Here is a 22,986-nt window from a genome sequence, read left to right as displayed (position 1 = left end):
GGTAGGAGCGCCAAGTGTAGCCAGAGGACAACTCTGCAGAGTCCATTGTCTCAGGACCAGATTCCTGTCTCAAGGCTTGGTAGTAGGCACCTTTACCCAGTGGGTCATCTTAACACCTGCCAGATGCAGTATGTAATTCAGTGAAGCCTACATATGAAGCGAATTTTCAGTTGGCTTTTCTCTGGGGATAGTTTGCTGGAGGTTCCTTCACGGATACAGAAAATTAGCTGCATGGGTTACTTGAGATAAAAATGGGTTCTGGGCTAGGATGTCAGAAGTAAAGCAATGGTTAAGCGGTATAGCTTCTAAGGACGATGCTGCCCTCCTGCTCTAGCAGGGTGGCTCTGAGCACTCCAGGAAACTGCACCTCAGGAGCTGAGCTTGTGAGGAAGCTGATAAATATCAAGTGGTAGAAGAAACAAGATCTCAAAGGCTCTTTGTGCTTTTGGCTGCTCAACCAGTCAGCCCTCAGGCTGGCTTTCAGTCTCCATTTCTCCTGGGATTCTAACCTGATGACATCTTGTTAGTTCTGGAGCAGTAAACTTCTGAAAAGTCAAGGAACTCCTTCCAGGAAGCCAGAATGTCTGCCATGGACACTGTTTAGATGCAAGGAAACCTTCCAGAAAAAAGTCTTCCAGTGTCTCTGGTCCTGGACTTACTGAGAGAGGCTTCCTCAGAACTGAAATGGACATTAGTGGTCAGTCCACACAACTAGGGTTAGCACCCTTCAGACAACTAAAGGTAGTACCTAGAGCTTAAAATACCTTCCTTCCAGAGAAATCATTTTGAATTCCATCAGTTCCCACAATATAGACAAGAGCACCCCTCTGCCATCTCTCAATCTTTTATGTTATGATTTCATGTTTGTCCAGTTTCTTCCTTTCTTGACAAAGATCCCCTCCACCCAGGGCTAGGTAACCAAATTCTAGCTGAACCAAAGTAGTTTTCATCCTTCTGCACTGGGCATATTCTGAAGTAACAACCTGTTAAGAACATGCTTCCCCTGAGACATTACAATGAGTATATTAGATTAAATAGAAGTACCTAAACAAGAATGTCTAAGCTCAGATGAGGGGTAAGGCCAGGCAGGTTGCACAAGTGTGTTGTTACTTGGTGACAGGGATTGAGGTGGTCTGGAGTTGCCCTAGTCTCCTCAAAGACATGCGAGTCTACTTATGTCTTTGAATACCACAGTGGGCAAATGAATTTGCCTGTGTTGTGCCAGTCGGCTCCCTACTCCACCTGCCTTTTCTCATACCAGCTTCCAGTGTTCCATTAGCAATCACGTAGGACCCAGGGCCTTCCTGTTCTGTGGAACACAAAGGATACATAATAACCTCCTAATAAAACATTTCAAAAGGAAGCATTTCATTACAAAATGAAAAGGTATTTATTTTCATCTTCTGGAGATAAGGTTTCAAATGACCCCAAGTCTTTGATGACATTTAGACTTTTTAACTGTGATCTCTTTTCTCAAAACCAGAGATGGTGTTTCTTCAACAAATGTTTAATATTAATAGCATCAATATTTTTACATGTGGCAGATCCTAGACTAAGTCATTGGTCCACATAATGTCTTTATCATAATTTGTTTTGTTTCCTTTAGAAATTTATGTGGAAACAGTATGAGGATTAGATAGATAGATAGATAGATAGATAGATAGATAGATAGATAGATAGATAGATAGATATGGATATAGATATAGATATAGATATAGATATAGATATATAGAGATAGAGAGATAGCTCATTATGGTGCAAAGAAAGTAGTTACTTCTCCTTAAATACTTAGAGTAAATATTTAGAGTTGTTTTTGGAACAGTGTGATATTTCAGTGTGTGTATATACTATGTTCTGACCAAACCAGGGGAATTAATGTTTCTGTTTCGTTATTGCTTTGTGTGGAAACTTCATCCTCCTCTCCTTCTGCTGTTCATAAAGTACATAATAGGTTATTGTATGCTATATTCATGCCTGTACTGTTCTGTAGAACACTAGGATTTGTTACTTCTCTCTATCTATACACCCATTCATCAACCTCCTCTTGTCCCTCCTCTCTCCATTATTTCCCAGCAGATAGTTCTGTGAATTCTATCTTCCAAAAAATTTTCATGTAGGGGGGAACATACAGATGTTTTTCCATGCTATGCCTTAGTTTATTTAACATGATGACTTCCAATTGTGCTTTGGAGTCTGCTTTTATATGAATTTTAGCATTTTCTTCTAGTTCTGGGTGGGATGGTGACTCTATTGAACCTGAAGATTGTTCTGATTTTATGGGTATTCTCTCTTCCAATCCATGAACAATCATGGATTTTTCTATGCTGTAATGTTTTCTCTGTGATTTATATTGGAAGTTTTGTAATTTTCATTTGCATGGGTCTCGTAGCTCCTTAAATGTATTCCTAGATATCCTCCCCTCCCCTACTTTGTAGTTCTTGTGGTATAATTTGTCTCCTGACAAATGTGCAAAAACAGTGCAAGAGCTGTGCTCCAGAGGCACCTGTGCTCTGCTGAGCCATTTTGGGTCTACGAGGCTTTACTATTGTGGTAGATATCTGCTGTGGGGTGTCAGATATTGGGATCTGCATAGGTCTTTGACCCCTAGAGGTTAAATATAATTCAGACAATAGCTTCCTTCACACGATAACATTATGTCACTGCAGCGTGGGCTCTTGGGGTTGATGGGGTGATAGGAGTTCTTCCTCTGGAGAAAAGCTACTATACCTACACGCAGTCTTAGGTTGCTTTCTTAAATGGTCTGCATGCTGATGATCACAGGGGAACTTTCCATTAGCTGAGTTCACTGGTATCTGTGCTAATGAACTTTGCTGGGACACAGGTCCCTGACAGTCACTTAACTCAAAGTGCAACTACTGTCTTGTGCTTTGGTTCCCTTTGGGAAAAGGAGTCAAGCCCATGGAATCCCCACCCACAGGATCTCATTTTAATCCTCACACACACACACAAAATGGGGTGAGGAAATGACATTCCCTATAAAAGCACATCACTTTTACTTAGCCCTAATCTTTTACAGTGATAAAATTATTCTTGTACCCATAATACAGTTGGAATACATTGCAAGTTTTGTACTGTCTAAGCCTGTCACAGACCTGAGATCTCAGGAGGTTGGAAGCTGAGGCAGGAAGATCTTCAGTACGTGGTCATCTTGGATTACACAGTGAAAACTTCTCTCAAAAATAGTGAAACAAAAATTTCACACTAGCTTATGATTTGACTGTATCATTTAAGAGCAAGAAAATCTAATGATGTATCATGTGGAATGATTTTGGTCACGGTAGTTCAAATGTTAATGTCCTACTAAAACATTCTCTTTTTTAACAACAACAACAAAAATACCATTCCATTCTCTTCTTGTATCTTAGACAAAACTCGGATGGAAGGCCCAACCTTCCCTACTGCAAGGGGCTACCTGACCACTGGACAGGAAGAACTTATCCTCCTGCAGGAGAGAGTCAAGAATGGGGAAATGTCTGTGGATGAAGCTCTAGAGAAGTTTAAACACTGGCAGATGGGAAAGAGTGGACTGGAAATGATTCAGCAGGTAATACGATCTTCTGGAACTTTCCTTCACTTACGGATTCCTCTAGACTCTTTAAACGATTAGTCTTCATGAAAAGTATAGACAACTCTTTTGTTGTTAACTAGCCACTATAATGATCTTTGCAACAATCAGCTGAAACCTTGAGGATAATATCCAAAATCTATGCTGATGAGTCAATTCATATGGAGTCAATCTTGGAATCCATATATCGAAGCAAACACCAAATCAGTTTATAATCCCTGCCCTGAGTACAGAGAAAACTTGTTTTGAGCTCATTGCTGAAATTAAGATAGAGCATCCTTACAAGGTCTCAGTATTCTAAAAGCTATGACAAGACTAGAATTAAAGAGAACAAAAAATGATGTCACAAGGTCTCAGTATTCTAAAATTTATAGCAAGACTAGAATTAAAGTGAACAAAAAAGAATGATGTCACACCCGCATTTAGCCCTAAATATGTCCAATTTAAACTTCTTTCTTCTTATTAAATATGTCACTTATGCCACCTTGATGGTTCTCAGTTAAGAGATGCTCATTAATATTCTACTTATCCCATGGGTTTTCTCAATCCCAAAATATTTTAAGGTTCTATTGTTTCCACATCAGGAAGCCTCCTTGCCTCAGAACCCAGTTCTCATGTATCTGCTTGATTAAACATATTTAATAAGCCAATTTAGGACAAAATACAGAGAGCTAATATTAGCTGAATATGCCACCCCTACCAAGAGACCATCTTTATTTTAAAAGACAATGTAGTTTCTTAACAATAGAAAAATGAGTCACTGTGATGAAATTTCAAATAATATGGCATCTTGGCCAAAGCAGTGTAGGTGTTAGGACTTTCTAAACATCTGAGATCATAGCTTTTCAGACACCACCTACCTAGAAGGGCAGCTCTAGCTGCCAGTCGATGGCTGAAAGCAGTGTAAGTTTCACAATACTAATCAAAGACAGTTATCTTTTCACAATACTAATCAAAGACAGTTATCTTTTCAGGCTAGTGCTAAAGAAAAAGGAGGGTAGAATTTTTGCACCTGTGCATTCCTCATGACATTATCTCTCCATCCTTACCAATACCATCACCTTGACAGTCACTAATCCTAACATGGGTAAAATGTATTCAAGTACAAACTCATGCATCTCACTTTGCTCTCAGGAATTACATATACTTTATCCTTCTCAACCCTTTATAAAAATAAAGATTTCAATTCGGTGTTATTGTAATATAGCTTCCTAGAAATTACTTTCCTAATCCTTTCTTGAAATGCTTGTTTACGTTTTGCGTGTATGTTCATATTCATGTGGACATATTTAAGGCAGTTCATACACACATGTGCACATACTCCCCATACTTCATATTATTCCTCTTCTAGCTGCAAGTGTTTTTATTCGGATCCTGGAAATGAATTGATCAGTGTTGATTGTGGCATGGCTGGCGGAGGATTGCTCTGGGGGAAATGGCTCATTTTCATGTGTGTAAATGAAAGAATTTGAAGGGCAGGGAAGAGTCACATACAGTCCCCATCCCTGAAGGTGAGGTGGTGACCTTTCACCCACCCCTCATTGCCATGCCCAAGGCATAAAGCTCCACTCAGCAGACATCTGCAATGCCATGGAAATAAGCCCCTAGGAGAGGGGCATTCCTGAGGACAAACAACTACTCTTAGGTCACACATATTCTGAGAAAAGGAATACATTTTCACAGTATTCTCCCTTAGGACCTTAATGTTTTTTTTAGAACTAGAGTATCAGGAAAGCATATACCTCGTGGAGGCTGGAGATGGGCTGAAAGCAGCATCCAGCCATCTGGTGCAGCAGGTTGGACTATCAGAGACATAGGTATGAAGCTAAGCTCTGTTTCCAATCCTGACTTATAACTGTGATTTAGAGAAGGGAGCCTCCTTACACTTCAGTTCCATCTCTATAAAACAGGATGCGACCATTTTACATCTACTTCACGAAGAATAAGGTTATGTATAGACTGCCAAAGACGGTTTGGACATCTCAAAAGTAGCAACTTATCCCTACGTAGTGATTTTGGACAGTGGTAGTAGTGATAAGTGCTTTCATTTTTGCTCCATTAAAGATTTTAAATCTTGATATCTGTGTCCTGGTTCTATATTCTGTGCTTCCGTTAAGGAAAAGCTACGCCAACTGCGAGACAACATTATTGGGAAAAGGCCAGAAGATGAAAACGCCTATGGTGAGTACAAGTTGCCTGCTCTTCAAAAGATGAGAATGAGATTGAGTAGAAATGAAGGAACTGGAAATTCAGGTCAAATCATTACTTCCCACTCTTTGAGCTGGGGACTTAATCTCTCTGGTTCCTTCTCTGCAAAGCAGGGTTACTCACATGTCCCTCGGGAGTGCTCTACTGACCCAGACTGAGCAGTGCTCTACTGACCCAGACTGAGCAGTGCTCTACTGACCCAGACTGAGCAGGCAAAGCTCACCACTTCCATGTGTTTTCTATGTCACTTCCAAATAAGATTATCTTGTTCCTATGTTGTTTGTTTGTTTGTTTTTTGGGGTCACTATATGGAGAATCAAATAGGTGGCTCACTCCTAGACAATTAAGTCTCACAATTTATCCACATATGGATCATTTAACCTACCATTTACCGGGTTGGTCTCCCTCGAAGTCCTATGGTTCTTGACAGTGCAGGTTTATAGGGAAACACTGGTGTTAAGAGACTCGATATCTTTAAGATGGCAAATCTCCTCCAGACATGAATAACACACTCCATAATCGCAAGTAAGCTATGCCATCAATATGTGGCCACTCCTTCACCAAACCTCCCATCTTGCCAGAACTAATTTAAAACAACTACTAAGGACAAGCACTTAAAAATTCTCATCCATCCACTACATATACATGTTGCATAACTTTTAGGCTGTACATCATGTGGAGAGCCACTGTGTGGAATTCACTCTCCATATGTCATTGTATTGATATTTGTTTTCCCTGGAGAGAAAAATTTAAGCCTTTCTATAAATGGTTTCTAAACTAGAAGTGCACTTTGTAAAATAATTAACATCATAAGCAAGAGGTTCATTTATATAAAACTGAGATCTACAAACTTATATTACTATGTGAAAAAAAACCTCTTAACAACGAATAAACTTACAAATTTTATAAATAATTTTATAAAATATGTAAAATATTAGCTATCATATCTAAAAGCACATATTGAATACTAGTATTTCTTACAATATTCATACTAGATAGCTTTTGTTTATATCTATAAGTAAGGAAATAGATTTGAGAAACTGGAAAAAAACAGACAGATCAGAATCTTTCATACAGTTTTTGTTTGAATTAAAAAATCAACACCAATGTCTTAGCAAAGAATCAGTTCTCTTATCAGCCACAGTGGAACAAACAGCACCAGGCAGACACTCCCATTTTATAAAATGCTAATCGTTATGAAAGACAAACAAGTGATTCTAAGAGGTGAGCAATAAGCAGGTGAAGCTATATTGTCGAACCAGTGCCCACGTCCCTGCCAAAGGAGCATTAACGGACTGTGTGAGAGCAAGGCATGTCAGTTCTGTGACTTTGGGAATGTGGAGAGATCAGAGTTGTGACAACTGGGTTTCCTGGGGTGTGCACTGAACTGAACAAGAGTGGGACACACACACACACACACACACACACACACACACACACACACAGAAGGGAGAGAGAGAAAGAGAGAGAGAGAGAGAGAGAGAGAGAGAGAGAGAGAGAGAGAGCGCATATCCAGAGGGAGATTGAATGGAGCTAGACAGAAGCTCCTGGGAAAAGCCTTTTTTCCTGACTTATCAGAGTGGCCCCATCTTAACGCTTCCCTGAAACCTCCAAGACCTACTGTACTAGGACTGTGACATAGAGTAACCTCTATTAAAGATATGCCCGACAACCCCGAAACCCAACTATATAATCCACAGAAGCACAGTCCTCAGGCCTTATGAGATACTTAGGGGTTTCTCTTGGTGGATATTGAAAAAAAAAAGCCAAAAATAAAATCAAACCTGTAGAGAAGCTGTATACTAAAACAAGATTCCACAGAGAACCCAAGGATATAAGACACATAATATTCAAAATTCCACCAAAATAACTAAAAGTTATTTAGCAATAAATAGCAATCCATACTAAAATCACAGAATGTCCTCCATAGTAAGAAACCGATAGTCCTATATTGACCTTTGTATAAAAGGTCATAAAACCTCTTATAAGCATGCAAATGATGACTTTAAAAGGGGATAAACATAAAATAACATGAAATGTTTTTAATTATTAAGATAGCCAAGTGAAAAATTATAGAAATCAAAAAATTGTAGAAAGCAACATTAAAATATAAGAAACCTTTTCTAGATGAAATCAGTATATCATATATAAGTAACCATTATTGAACATGAAGATGGATTAATATAATTTGCCCAATGTTAGAAAAAATATAAATTATATATAGAGGAAAATCTTAAGAATACTAACTAATATCTTGTCAGAATCAATGAAGAATTAAAGACCATATTGTAGTATCTTCAAAAACTGACAAAAGAAAAGTAGAGAGAAAAGAGAAGAGAAGGAAGGAAGGAAGGAAGGAAGGAAGGAAGGAAGAAAAGAAAAGACAGACTTCCACAGAAAATATCCTTGAACTTTTGGTGAAATAATAATGTTTGTAGATAAATGTAATTGCCAGGATCTACAGAAAAAATACAATGTAATAAATATTAAAGAATTTCATATAGGTAGAAAGAAATAGTAACAGAAATAAATTCAGATTCACATTAAGGGAATAAAAACATTAAAAATCATACAAATAAGGTATTTATAAACTTATGTTTTCTGTCTTTTGGTAAATTTTTTAATGACAACAATTTAAGGGAAAATTTACATATAAGTTGTAGGTTAGAATATGTCAAGGTTGAAGATATTTCAATAGTACCACAGAGTATAGATACAGCTAAATGGAATTATGTGAAATTTTATACATGATAAAGTATAAAGTATATAGACTGGGAAAAATCAATTAAAACACAAGATGAAGGGGGTAAAATAGGAACTGTGAGGGGGTGTAAGGCAGGAAACAAAAGGGGGCTCTGTTATCTCAGAGTAGCTTAAAAATTTGAACCAAACAACAATTTAAAAACAAAAGTAAGAGACTAGAGATGAGGTTCATCAGTAAGAAGCACTCGCTGCTCCTGCAGTGGACTGCAAGCCACCCACATGGCTTCCCAGCACCCACGTGACTTCCCAGCACCCACATGGCTTCCCAGCACCCACGTGACTTCCCAGCACCCACGTGGCTTCCCAGCACCCACATGGTGGTTCACAACCGTCTCTTCTCAGGGTTCGGTCTCCCTCTTCTGCTCTGCATGAGAACTGCTTGCATTTATCACACATTAGGGCAAACACTCACACACATAAAAAATAACAAAGAAGCAAACCTAGGAAATCAGTGAAGGAAGTTAATTGGGATACTAAGAAGCATTTAATTCTGAAGAATCATGAACATTGCAAAATTGGTACATAACCAAGTGGATAGCAAAAATGCAAGAATAATAATAGTGGTAGTATATTAAGTCAATCGATATCAATAATTGTGCTCAATCGAAATGGATTAAACACTTCGTTTTAAAAGAATGTGTTTATGTTACACACAAAAAGAATATCTAAATATAGACGGTGTAAAAAAAAACATATATTTTGAATGAAGGCTTGATACCTAAAAGGTGAAGTCTACCACCACACTAACAGATAAGAAAGCCTGAATGGCCATGTTAAGTCAGGACAAGATAATCTGAAGATAAACCCCATGGCAAGAGATAAAAGAATACATGGAATAAGAATAAAGTGTAACAGGCGAGATATTTCTATCTTCTTTGTTACAGGTATGCTTATAAATTTTATCACAGCCAATGGAGCAAAATTTGGCAATACTCAGAAATGTTCTCACGTTTTCTCAGTAGTTAACTGATTATCTGACAGAAATCAATAAGGAGACAGAGACGTGAATCACAACTAATTCAACCAATTTGGCCTTTACTGAAGAAGGCGTAAACACACTGAGCTCGCACATTGGCTTAAGGAGTGCTTGCACGTGTCCTTCTCAGCATGCAGCCCGTGCTGAGTCCTCAAAAGCTGCAGTACCTTCGGGAAGATCAAAGCGTTAGAGAATGTTTTCTACGTATTGCAGATTTATTCTAAGTATGTAAGAATCAAAACAATGTCTCAAAAATGACCTTTTGTCAAATCAAAATTATAGAAAATTAAAAACTGTAGAGTGAAGCAAACGGCAGTTAACAGTTCAACGAGGGAAATTCATGGTCACAAAAGCAAAAAGCGTATACTTCTTTCTGTGTGGCTTTTTTAAGGGATTACTAATATCTTATATAATTAAGGAACACTGATTGATTAGGGAACTGGAAGAAGAGGAAATGTAAACAGAGTTAAAGAAAGTGGAGTTACAAAGATTGTAAGAAGAGAATATATAAACAGGGAGTTTTGTAATACACACACACAGAAAAAAAAATGATGGAGAAAAGTGTGCTTCACTTTAGATTCGTCTCTCCACACGGCTGTAGTATAACAATTTCAAAGCTTCATGTAGTATAGGATTGGTCCAACGAATAAATATACTACAGATAATGGCAGGTTCCTGTGGTCAGAGATAGGAGAATAAGCTGTGTTAAAAGGAGGCTGATAGGAATCTCATGAAGGACCATCAGATTCAGAGGCAAAAGACAGCACATTATGGCTGCTCACGTACACATTTCAGATGGGTAAGTATAGAAGTAAACACACACGCACACAAAAATACACATGCACACACACACACAATCATATATTCACATATACATCTCTCTGCTAAGAGGATCTAAGAAGACTCAAAACCTAGCTCTTACGAACACACCTAACCCCCAGATCTTAATTTACAAAAGCAAGCAGCCAGCACCTGCATAAAAGCTGTGTGACATCATTAATGTGCAAGAAAAGACAAGGGAGCATCAATGAGAGGCCAGTGAACAGCTGTCTGTCAGGCTTGCAGAGGCGGCCAGACCACCCTAAGTATGGGTTAGATTTGGAACCGGATATGCGCGATTGCTGATGGAAGGTCAAAGTGCATAATGACTTTGAAAAAGTCAGATACATGCTTAGTGTGTGGTCTGGTGATTCCAGCCCTGGATATTTTTCTAATACAAGTAAAACCTTGTATTAACCAAAAAAAACAAAAAAACAAAAAAAATTATTCAGAAAGTCTATGGGAGTTTGATTCATCATACCTAGAAACAACCAGAATGTCAACAGCAACATACATTAGTACATTGTGCCTGTATTTATGTTGTGGTACTACCTAAACAATGAGAATGAATCATGTGCTCTTCTCTCTCTGCTGTGCCCTTCCTTTCTCTGTCTCTTCCTCCCCATCTCCTTCTTGCCCCATGGTGACTTCCCTGGCTTTGGTCCTTGGAGCCACTGAACTCACCCACCTAATAGTAGCTTCCCAATAAACCTTCCCTCAATATAATATAAAATAAAAAAGAATGAATGTTTCTACAACACACAACCTAAGTGAACCCCAACCTGTGTACTACTGAGTGAAAGACACCAGACATAAGGCAGGGCATGCTGTAAGGTTCAAACTTGCCTCCTTTCTAGATTAAACTAGTCTAAGGGACACTAATCTGTAGAAGTGAATAGCAGAGCTGAGGCTGGGAGGAATAACATTCTTGTGAGGATTAATAAGGGACTCTGAGTCTATATTCCATGCCTAGGAAACCTATTGGACCGGTAGGCACATCGTTATGGATTTGTTTTAAAGATCATGAGTTTGTACACTTAGAAATGGCTAAAATGTATAATATGCAGGCATCTTAAAAATGTAGATTTCTATAACAAATGGTGTATTTCAGAACTAAAGGAATATCAATGCATAGAAAGCAGGGTTCCATCAGTGGTCGAACAAGATAAAAAAACACCTCAGGACAAGTGTCAGAAAAATAAGTAATGAGAGGCTTGGTTTCTCTCAGTATTCAGAGGTAAGATTAGTCTTCTCAGCTTGTTGTAAATTTAAATCACCACAAGGACATAAAGCCATCGAACATTAAAAATGGTCTCTTGGGGGTAACTATTAAACAAACCTCACAGAATATGTTTTGTTTTGTCTTGTCTTGTAGATAAACTGACCATTGTGCACCATCCGAGTGGTAAGTGTTAAGTATTAAATGAAGGATTTAAACTAAAGCAAAGTACACCTTAAATGTTTTTAATTGATTTGAACCTAGTAGTTCTATGTCGATGTACAGCTTTGCAGAGATGGCATATTTATGTGTAGAACCATCTGACATAAAAAAAATAAAAGCGTGCTGTCTCTACAGCAAAGAGGGGCTTTGTGATTTGACCAATTGTGTCCTTTGGCACATAACTTAAGCTCTTCATCTTTATCTGGTATTATTCTTTAATTACCAAAGTATTAGGTCTGGCATTTTCAAACTTGATTTGTGTTTGTTGATCTTTCTCCCCTCTTTTGTCCTATCCTACTGTCTGCCCCACTTACACAGCACCACTCTCCCTAGCCTTCTTTCCAGTTTCTTAGTCCACTTGTTCAACTCTTCTCTCTCTCTCTCTCTCTCTCTCTCTCTCTCTCTCTCTCTCTCTCTCTCTCTCCTCCCTCCCTCCCTTCCTCCCTCCCTCCCTCCCTCCCTTTTTCAGCACCTCTTGTTCCCTCTCACGGTCCTGTCACTGCCTACCTGCATGCCCACAGCCTACCTACATGTATATATACAACTAGAATCATACAAGATAGCACACAAAGTTTTCCATTGGGCTCCTAGAAGGAAATTTTTCACTATAGATCCTTTCATGTCTTCAGTTTATTCCTACCTATGGTTTGGTTGTTTGAGATGTTGTGAAAGGAATATTTTCTCCAAATTTCTTTCTTAGAAAAATTGTCATTGGAATATATGAAAGCTGATGGCTTCTCTCTTTTGGTTTTCAATCCTGCAACATTTTGCCACATGTTTATTAGATCTCAGTTTTCTTGTGGAGGTAGCAGGGTCTTTTGATTATAAAATCATGTTGTAAATAAGACTAATTTAACTTCTTATCCTATTTTTAACCTTTTTATGCCTTTATCCTCTCTAGTTGTTCTAGTACTTTCAACACCATATTGAAAAGTAGTGGAGTGAGTACTAATGCCATACCTCAGATTTTAGAATGAATGCTTTCAGATTGTTCATATGAGGTATAATATTGGCTATAACTTTGATATATATATATGTTTTATTCTTTAATTAGAAATTATTAGATATGGCACTTTCAAACATGATTTGTCTCTATTGATATATATCAACAAAAATATATATGAAAGCAATAGTTATATATACAAACACATGTATGTATATATGCATATATTTACATGAATATATATATAGTCTTTATTATTTTGAAGAACTTCTTTCTAATTTTTCTAGAATGGATATCATGTGAACTTTGATACATGCCCTTTCCGCATCTCTTGAGTTGATCATGTAGCTTCTGTCCTCAATTTTATTTACATATCATACCTAGTGATTGAATATGTGTGACTGAAAGGACAACCTACTTGGTCATGGTGATTGATTTTTCTCCATCAATTCAATTTTATTTGCAAGATTTTTCTTAAATTCATGTCTTCTTATGAATGAATCAGTCTTAAACTTTTCTTAATTTTTCTTTTCCATATAAATTCATCAAGGAAATGAGTCTGAAGTTTTCTTTTTACCATGGCCATGTCCTGTTCTGGCATTAGGTTGATAATGGCTTCATAGAGTGAGTCTGAGCCTTTGCCTTTACTCTGTCTTCCTTGGAACATCGTGAGAAATATCGGTGTCAAGTCCTTCTGAAATGTGTGGCTGAATTCAACAGTGAATCTTTTCAGTTGTGGCTTTCCTTTGTAGAGATTTTTCTCAACCTTGTTCGATGTCTCAAAGAGTGACTCTTCTTTATTCGATGTGTTTTCCCTTGATCATGTCCCTGTTATTTTTTCCTCTACTCTTTATTCCTGCCATCTATTGTGTTTAATTTAGGTTTGGCTTGTGTTCAAGAGACTTTGGAAATATCATTATGGTATTTATTTGACATTTCTCTTATTTTTTTACTACCACGACGCATAGCTATAAACTTTCTTTTAGGGCTGTCTTAGCTGAATTTAGAGGAATGTGGAAAGGCACACCACTGAATTTTGTTGGTGGTGGTTTTGTTTTTGTTGTTTTGTGTCATTTCTGAATTTTTTCTAGGTGGTTGTTTATATTTTTATTCCATTGTAGCCTGGTAAGATACAAGGAATCATCCCAATAGAGTAATTTTTTATTTAATAATAACTTTGTCATAGGATGTGATCAATATAAAGATCTATATCATTAGAATTGAATAGTCTACTACTATTATTGTGGTGGTGCCTATTTGATCTCTTATGCTTTTAGTGTTTGTTGTATAACATACAATATGCAGTTCATACATGCATATTTATAGTTGTTAAATCTGCATAATAAATATTTTTGTTAATATGTAAGGTCCCTCCTTATTTCTTCTGACTAGTTTTGGTCTGATGTCTGCTTTAGCAAGCATGGTAATTGCTATGCTTGCATACTCATGGCTCCCTTTGATTGGTTTTACATCCTTTTACACTCAGTTTTTGGATGCCTTTGCTGGGTGAGTGAACTTTTGGAGGCAAAAGATAATTGAACCTCGTTTTTAAATCCAGTCAGCTAGCCTGTGACTTGTTAGAAAGTTGGGAACATTTAAATTTACTGACGATATAGGTTTGCTATTTCCCATTGTTGTGGTTGGCTGCATTAGTGTCTTTTCTTTTTGCTGTATTATTGTTTGAGGTCTGCTGGTTAGCTAGCTGTGAGGGACTGAATCGACCCCTTACTACCTCTTACTAGTGTGTTCACCTCATGGCATGAAGTCATTCCTGTGTTCTCATGAATGAATCAGTCTCAGTTTTTTATCTGCAAAATATAAATGAGAAATGTACACAGGAATTTGTTATAAAGGACAATAATCATTTATGGAACCAGATTCTGATGGTTGACAAATGGAAGTCACTGATAGAAGAAATTAAATTTGTGCAATTCTCAACATAATGATTCATATGAATGTGATGAGACAAGAAATATATAAAAAAATTGGGAGGAAAAAGAAAAGTTAGAAGCCGCCAGATAAAGAGCTGTTGAACAACCAGCCTAAACCAGTAACTGGGAGAAGGAGAAGCAGTAGAACTGTACCCTGTGGCTAGGCTGGAAATGGGGCGCTCATGGTAACACTATGGACACATCATGAGCTACCAGTGCAGAGCCTAAAAACTGTGCTTTGTAACTGGCCAGTCCTGTCAAATACTGAGAAAGAAATAAAAGGATTTAGTGATGTAGAGGTTGTTACTTCTAAGATTTGAAAATTTACAATATACAGCTCAAGTAAGTCTATATGGAAATAATGTTCAGTTCACCAAGAGTACTTACTCCTTTAATTATTATCTGTCGAATAATTTTTCCATTTAATACTCATATCCAGGTCTCTGTGTTACTGTAATTTATGAAGAAATCAGTTAAGGTATATGTTATTAATGGCATAAATAGTAAAAGTCTGTATTTATAGGTAATACTGCCCACAATGAAAAAATGCTGTACAACAGCCCCTTCAACAGTAAGGTAGGTTGTGTTAACTTTATTCTTTTAATGCAAAGGAAGACTTTCTCTGTTAAGTAACATAAATTTTTCCATCGTGCCTATTCTTTGAACCAATATGATTCAGACAAGTTAGATATACATTCAATTTAATAGCCATGAGTACTAATTTAGGGAAATTTTTTAGAAAAAATAAAGACAGAATTCTTAGGAGGAAAAGCCCAGTGTGTCCATGAAAAATAAATGTTAGAGGAATTAAATTTATCAGTTCTAAAAATATAAATAGAAAGAGAATTTTATTTGGGAAGTAGAGTCATTATGGACAACTTATACGAAATGTGCCCCAAAAAATAGTGATTTTGCAAATTTCAGCATTTCATATCATAAATAAGAAATTGCTAAGAGCATAAGAAGAACATTAAGCCATGAGAGCATGACTGGAAAACAAGATACTTCAAGACAATGTAGTGTCCTGCCTGCAGATTCTTTATGAAAAGCACAGTGTTGCTCCAGTTGGCACATGTGACACCAGAAATGAGCATGGTTGTCCAGAGTGACGTTGCCCTCGGATTTCTTGCTAAAGTGCAAGATTAAAAGTCCCTGGCAAACTTCCTAAAGAAAGCATTTTAGTTTTTCAAATTAGAACTAACCCTTTTAGCTATTTTGTTTCAAATAAATAATATTTTCCATAAAATTCATTCATACTTGAAAATAAATTGAAGTGTTTACATTTCTGTATTTCATGAACCACTATAGAATATGTCAACTATTTACTCACTGGAGTGGAGAAATGGAAACTTCAGTGAAGTGCAAGAGTTTATAAAATGGTTTTCCAAAGAGCTTTGTTAAAATCTGAAGGAATATATATTTTAATATATATACTTATATATATATACACACACACACAATCATATATACATATACATGTGTGTATATACATATGCGTTTTAACCTATACTTTTATACTTAAAATGTATATATTTACTTTTCAAAATCTATTTATTAAAACATAAAAATTTTGGATGAGATAGCATCTAAGTTCCCAATGTTTAATGACACACATTTAAAATTAAAATTAAAACAAACTTTGAGCCACACACATTGCTTTGGCCTGTAATCCCAGCACTGGGCTTGCCGAGGGATGCAGGGAGCAAATGCCTGGTCAGCCTAGATGACACAGGGAGGTCATGTGATAAAACAGATTAAACCCTAAGATTCTGGTGCAGCTGAACTTTGCTCTGATTGATTCCTTTTAAGATAGAGGGTTGTCTACAAGTTATCTTATAAAGATGTTCTTCCCAGAACTGTGAATGGTAGCATGTTTCCTTGTTGACCCTTAAAATGAAAAAGCCTGGGTGTTTTGTCATTTCTATTATTACTTTTTAGTTTCCTGCTCGAATCCAAGTTGAAAAGGAATTTGGTTTCTGCTGCAAAAAAGATCATTAAAAAAGGTAACATAGTAACATCATTTCTTAAGAAACCTAAACTGGGGGTGTTAGGATTTCAATCAATAATTTAAGAATCAAGAGTCTTTAAATATTTTATTTTCTCTGGAGAGAATAAACGTGTGATTTTGTTTTGTTCTGTTTTTGCTTTGGGGTATTTTTTTAACTAAAGAAAAATGTTCCTTAAGAAAGATTTATAAATGGGTTGACTTTATACTAAGTAATAAATGTCCAGTGATGGGTGATTCACCATTCCCTAATCCATCTCTTGTGATCTTGTTTTCAGACTATTATAATCAAACTCAAGAATCTGCAAACATTTTGTATCTAAGTGATTCTGGAATATCTGGTCTCCAGGGCTAATCCATGTGTACAAGGACACAAGCATGCCTTTGGATTTCAGGATGTGTTAGCACCACAATTTATTGGTACTATACCAATTCACATGGATAGCAAAAGATGGAGATTTATAGCTTTCTCTGAAAATCCATTCATTTTTTACAACTTTTGCCACTGACACCCCTAGTTTTCTCATCTTGAAAATTAAAGGAAAAATTCAGCAACATTAAATGCAGTCGAGCAAAATTATGGAACCAAATGGTATAGATTATTCTTCCCATTCTTCCTTTCTTTCAACTAAGAACTTACTATATATTTGCCTTTTAAATGACAATCTGCTGTCTGCCTTTCTCACATTTGGGGCCATAATGTTCTTGTGATATCATGTTTTTAGATATTTTATTTAGTGCCTACTTGCATGTACTTTTGAAATGTACTTTGATTCACATTTTTCCTTAATTGATGATGTTTTGTGTTTGATGCTAAGAAAGTGCTCTGCCAGTGAACCAGTCTTCAGGCCTCTGCATTGTTTTCTGAAATCATGCTAGTTTTATTAGTTAATGGTGTGCACGTGGGTATTTCACAACATGGATGCATCACACATTGGCTGTGTTCATCCTCTACTCTTCTAGAAGGCCTTTTCCCACTCGGTTCTGTCCCCATGTCCTCACTAAATGTCTTTCTCTAAAATTAAAATATATTTTTTGAAAATTGTGTTTTTTTATTATCAAGACCCTGTGACTTTGTCTGCCTATTTCATAGAAACAGTTTGCCAACTTAGAGTACAGTTCAAGTTTATCACACTGATTTTCGTGTAAAATGCTACCAATCAGTTGAATGTTTAAAACTATTTCTGATTCTCCAAAATAAGTTTTTCAGGATTAAGCACTAAATTTTCCTCTTTGTCATCTTAAAGTATCAAACAAACAAACAAAATAATATGGTTAATTTCAGGAATGATGTATTAGAACAAATACGAGTGATTGTTTATCTAGTTTCCAAATAGTGATGGGAATATCTACCTAAAGACTGTATTATGTTTCTCAGGTCTATTAACATTTCCAAATAATTTGGTTTATAGAAACACCTCCTAATATAAGATGCTTCTGACTGTGACATATAGAAATTCAATCCAGTTTCACATTCAGCATTTCAGAAATGCCAGAGGTTGCACATACATTTCCATAGGTTGTCTCTGTCTCATCCAAAGAATTGGGGAAACCAATAGAAAAATTGATATATTTTCCAGATCCTTCAACAATCTGTGACCAAAGCCAATGGTTAAAAACATTGACTTTATTTTTATTTAAAATTTGAAATTCGATGCTGCATAAAGTGGCAACTTTAATAATTGTAGCATGTTCATTTTCTTCTCTGAGATTCAATCATATATGAGTGAGAGAGAAAGCCTGGATTTTATTCAAGTCTTAATGCCAAGACCTAATGTTAGACCTCCCCCCCAGTTCTACCCTTTTGAACTGGGATGGCATAAACTAAAGATTGCCAGAGTGGTGTCTTTTCAGGCACTCTGTGGCAGTTGGAATATGACTACTTCATCAAGACAAAGAGGCATGACAAAGGTAAGCTAGGAATAACTCACACTCTCCATAAAGTCCCTTCATTTACTATGGCTCCTATCCTTGACCCAGCAGCCTTTGCCCAATAGGGAAATGGTTTGAGAAGGTTGAAGAGAGGGGAGTAGTGGATTGTTCTCTTCCCACGTGTTGCAAGAAAGTAACAGATAAAAATGAAGACGAGATGAAGGGAGGGTAAGGATACACTAACAGTGGGGATGACCTGGCTGTAAGTGCCAGGATAAAGAGTACACAGAATGGGAGAATTACATTCCACAAACCCTTTCACTTAGTAGGGAAGGAAAGGAATTTAAGAAGAAATGCAAACAAATCCATGTGCTCCTGAAACCATCACTATCCTTCCCTCAGAGCTGTCCTGAGATGGGACTGACACCTAATAAGTCTCCAAACAAATCAAAATGTTTAACAGAGCAAATAAAGTGGGCAGAGTGCAGTCCCTTCAGGATATAGGTGGCTAAATATAGAAGACATCTAACACAAGGGTTCTGTGCTTGCTGTTCCAGACTGCACTTCTTCAGATGCCTCGACTTCTTACTTAGTATAAAATACTTAAGGTGCAAGGTGGTTAAGGGAAGTGAATAAGATTGAAGCCCCCTGCATACATGTATGATGATATCAGAATGCAAACTGGGGAGGAGGCTCATCAATGTAATGTTACTGCAAGGCATGAGGACTCAAGTTCCAAGAAAATCCAGGTGCCATGGCACTTTCTGGGCATGCAGGGGGAGGGGACCCTTGGAGCTCGCTGGCTAGCTAAGCTTACCAAATTAGTGAGCTACAGCTCACTAAGAGACCCTATTGCAGGAAGAAAGGTAGAAAATTACAGAAGAAGATATGTGACATCAACCTCTGGCCTGCACAGACACACAGTCCCTGCATATATACACACCTGTCCAAATACAGTGAATAAATATAATAAAACCCATAACTTTGGACAATTAACATATGCTGATTTTCAAAAGAATTCTCTCAATATATACTAGGGTTTTGAAGGTTAATCATTTCCTATTTCTCTCTTTCTAAATTTGTTTAAAACCCATGTTGTTTATAATGTATCCATCTAATAACTTCTCCCATTGATAGACACCAGTGAACTCACTGTGTCTATGACTCATCATTTCCATCATTCTATGGCCTTCTTTCAATCCCCTGTCATTTGATAGCCTTACATGAGCTGAACATAGTCTTCAAATCTTTATTAAATTTGTTCTTTGACAATTCTGTATATGTATATAAAATATTCTGGTGACACTTATTTTCTATCCTATCCCTCTTTCTTACTAATAAATCCCTTCCTCATTGTGTTCATTCCATTATCCACTAAATTTAGCTACGGCCCTCTGTGTGACCACAGGCTATCCATTAGAGCCTAATAGACCTACTGGGAGGTACACAATTGAACTATAAATGCCCCTCCCCCAGAATCCACCAGCAGTCAATAGCATAGCAGAGAGGGGTTCTCTCCAAGAGCCCCTCCCCATTCCATGGCATTCCCACTCCTATGAGAGCCAATATCTATCCACACAATTTCAACAGCTGGATTAGTCATACCTTGGAGACAGCATTGTACAATCCTATCTTCACTCCCTTTCTTCACTTACATTCCTTCTGTACATTCTTTCTGCCTCCCATTCCATGATGTTCCCTGAGCTTTAGAACGGATTGTATCAATGTCTTGTTTGTGGCTTAGCCATCAATGTGATCATTAACCTTGGTTGTCAATTTTTTTTTTTGTTTTTTGTTTTTTGGTTGTCAATTTGATTGACTTGAGAGATGCCTGAGAGATTAGAGAAATACATCTGTAGGTATATCTTAGGGTTTTATTGATATGAAGAGACACCTTGACCACGGCAATTCTTATAAAGGGACTGGCTTACAGTTTTAGAGGCTCAGTCATTATTATCATGATGGGAAACACAGAAGCCTATAGGCAGACATGGTGCTAGAGAAGGAGCTGAATATTCTACATCTTGAGTCACAGGCAGCATGGAAAGACTGTTCCATATTGCAGTATCTTGAACTTAGAAGACCTCAAAGCCCACCCCCACACTGACACACTTCCTCCAATAAGACCACATCTCTTAATAGTGCCACTCCCTGTGGGCCAAGCATTCAAAAACAAAAGTCTATAGAGCCTTTCCTATTCAAACCAGCACAGGGTGTGTGTGAGACCATGATTCCATAGATGATCAGATCATGACAGTTTTGACCTCATCTATGGTGTAATCCACTGAGTAGTCTATAGGTTATACACTGTGGAGTTTAATATGTTTCCAGGGGCAAATCCTTTCATGTAGCCCTTGGCTTAGTAAGCACCATGAGGCAAATAGCATGCTTTTTCCCCTGCACACCCTTCTTCTATGGTGTTCTGACTCACCACAGGCACAAACACACAGAAACCAGTGACTATCCACTTCAGCTTCTGAAACTGTCAGCCAATAACCCTTCCTCCCTTAAGCTGTTTTTCTTAGATACTTGCCACAGCAAGAAGAGTGGCCAAACACACTTACCTTCTCAGGCAGGCCTCTCCTAACATCTCTACCTAACGCCCTTTCCCAGTCCAGCTTTTCCATAGCATGTATCAGTGTCTGTCTATCATTATTTTCTATCGTCTCCATCAAAAGAATAAAGCCACATTTTTTTCACAGTTTGCCCTAGACTTAAATTGGTGAGTGGAGTGTGTGAAAAATAAAATGAACAATTTAATAAAAAATAGTGAACAAGGCAGCAGCTCTCTGCTCCCAAACCCCGTGGGAGAGAGACCTCACCGCCTGGTCAGGTGGGCACTCCTGAGGCTGCAGAGCAGAGGAGACCACCAACATTGCCCACCCCTGCCCACATCCCTGGCCCAAGAGGCAACTGTATAAGGCCTCTGGGTTCCCGTAGGGGAGGGCCCAGGAGCGGCAGGACCCCTGCGCCTGAGACACCGCCGGAACCTGAAGGAAACAGACCGGATAAACAGTTCTCTGCACCCAAATCCCGTGGGAGGGAGAGCTAAACCTTCAGAGAGGCAGACACGCCTGGGAAACCAGAAGAGACTGCACTCTGCGCACATCCAGACGCCAGAGGAAAACACCAAACGCCATCTGGAACCCTAGTGCACAGAAGCTCCCGGAAAGGGCGGCGCATATCTTCCTGGTTGCTGCCGCCGCAGAGAGCTCCTGGGCAGCACCCCGCGAGCAAACTTGAGCCTCGGGACCACAGGTAAGACCAACTTTTCTGCTGCAAGTGCCCTGCCTGGTGAACTCAAGACACAGGACCACAGGAACAGCTGAAGACCTGTAGAGAGGAAAAACTACACGCCCGAAAGCAGAACACTCTGTCCCCTTAACTGGCTGAAAGAAAACAGGAAAACAGGTCTACAGCACTCCTGACACACAGGCTTATAGGGCAGTCTAGGCACTGTCAGAAATAGCAGAACAAAGTAACACTAGAAATAATCTGATGGCGAGAGGCAAGTGCAGGAACCCAAGCAACAGAAACCAAGACTACATGGCATCATTGGAGCCCAATTCTCCCACCAAAATAAACATGGAATATCCAAACACACCAGAAAAGCAAGATCTAGTTTCAAAATCATATTTGATCATGATGCTAGAGGACTTCAAGAAAGACGTGGAGAACTCCCTTAGAGAACAAGTAGAAGCCTACAGAGAGGAATCACAAAAATGCCTGAAAGAATTCCAGGAAAACATAAATAAACAAGTAGAAACCCATAGAGAGGAGATACAAAAATCCCTGAAAGAATTCCAGGAAAACACAATCAAACAGTTGAAGGAATTAAAAATGGAAATAGAAGCAATCAAGAAAGAACACATGGAAACAACCCTGGACATAGAAAATCAAAAGAAGAGACAAGGAGCTGTAGATACAAGCTTCACCAACAGAATACAAGAGATAGAAGAGAGAATCTCGGGAGCAGAAGATTCCATAGAAATCATTGACTCAACTGTCAAAGATAATGTAAAGCGGAAAAAGCTACTGGTCCAAAACATACAGGAAATCCAGGACTTAATGAGAAGACCAAACCTAAGGATAATAGGTATAGAAGAGAGTGAAGACTCCCAGCTCAAAGGACCAGTAAATATCTTCAACAAAATCATAGAAGAAAACTTCCCTAACCTAAAAAAAGAGATACCCATAGGCATACAAGAAGCCTACAGAACTCCAAATAGATTGGACCAGAAAAGAAACACCTCCCGTCACATAATAGTCAAAACACCAAATGCACAAAATAAAGAAAGAATATTAAAAGCAGTAAGGGAAAAAGGTCAAGTAACATATAAAGGCAGACCTATCAGAATCACACCAGACTTCTCGCCAGAAACTATGAAGGCCAGAAGATCCTGGACAGATGTCATACAGACCCTAAGAGAACACAAATGCCA

General features: G+C 37.9%; 1 protein-coding gene across 11 annotated transcripts in view; it reads left to right on the top strand.

Annotated features, from left to right (window-relative positions):
- The window catches only part of Bank1 (B-cell scaffold protein with ankyrin repeats 1), a 290,528-nt gene extending 272,794 nt beyond the window's left edge, over positions 1 to 17,734 (top strand). For 10 of the 11 annotated variants that reach the window (XM_087629369.1, XM_087629372.1, XM_087629367.1 and 7 more), the window contains 6 exons: positions 3,387 to 3,565; positions 5,704 to 5,767; positions 11,728 to 11,757; positions 15,191 to 15,243; positions 16,606 to 16,670; positions 16,951 to 17,734. In XM_087629369.1, the coding sequence (XP_087485495.1) occupies positions 3,387 to 3,565; positions 5,704 to 5,767; positions 11,728 to 11,757; positions 15,191 to 15,243; positions 16,606 to 16,665 (386 nt within the window). In that variant the 3' untranslated portion in view covers positions 16,666 to 16,670; positions 16,951 to 17,734. 11 annotated transcript variants of the gene reach the window in all.
- Positions 17,735 to 22,986: the final 5,252 nt, after the last annotated feature.

This window comes from Rattus norvegicus, chromosome 2 (genome assembly GCF_021556685.1).
Source record: "Rattus norvegicus strain SHRSP/BbbUtx chromosome 2, alternate assembly SHRSP_T2T, whole genome shotgun sequence".
Taxonomy (NCBI): domain Eukaryota; kingdom Metazoa; phylum Chordata; class Mammalia; order Rodentia; family Muridae; genus Rattus; species Rattus norvegicus.
Note: the sequence above shows the minus strand (reverse complement) of the source record. Positions and strands in the feature narration are given on the sequence as shown.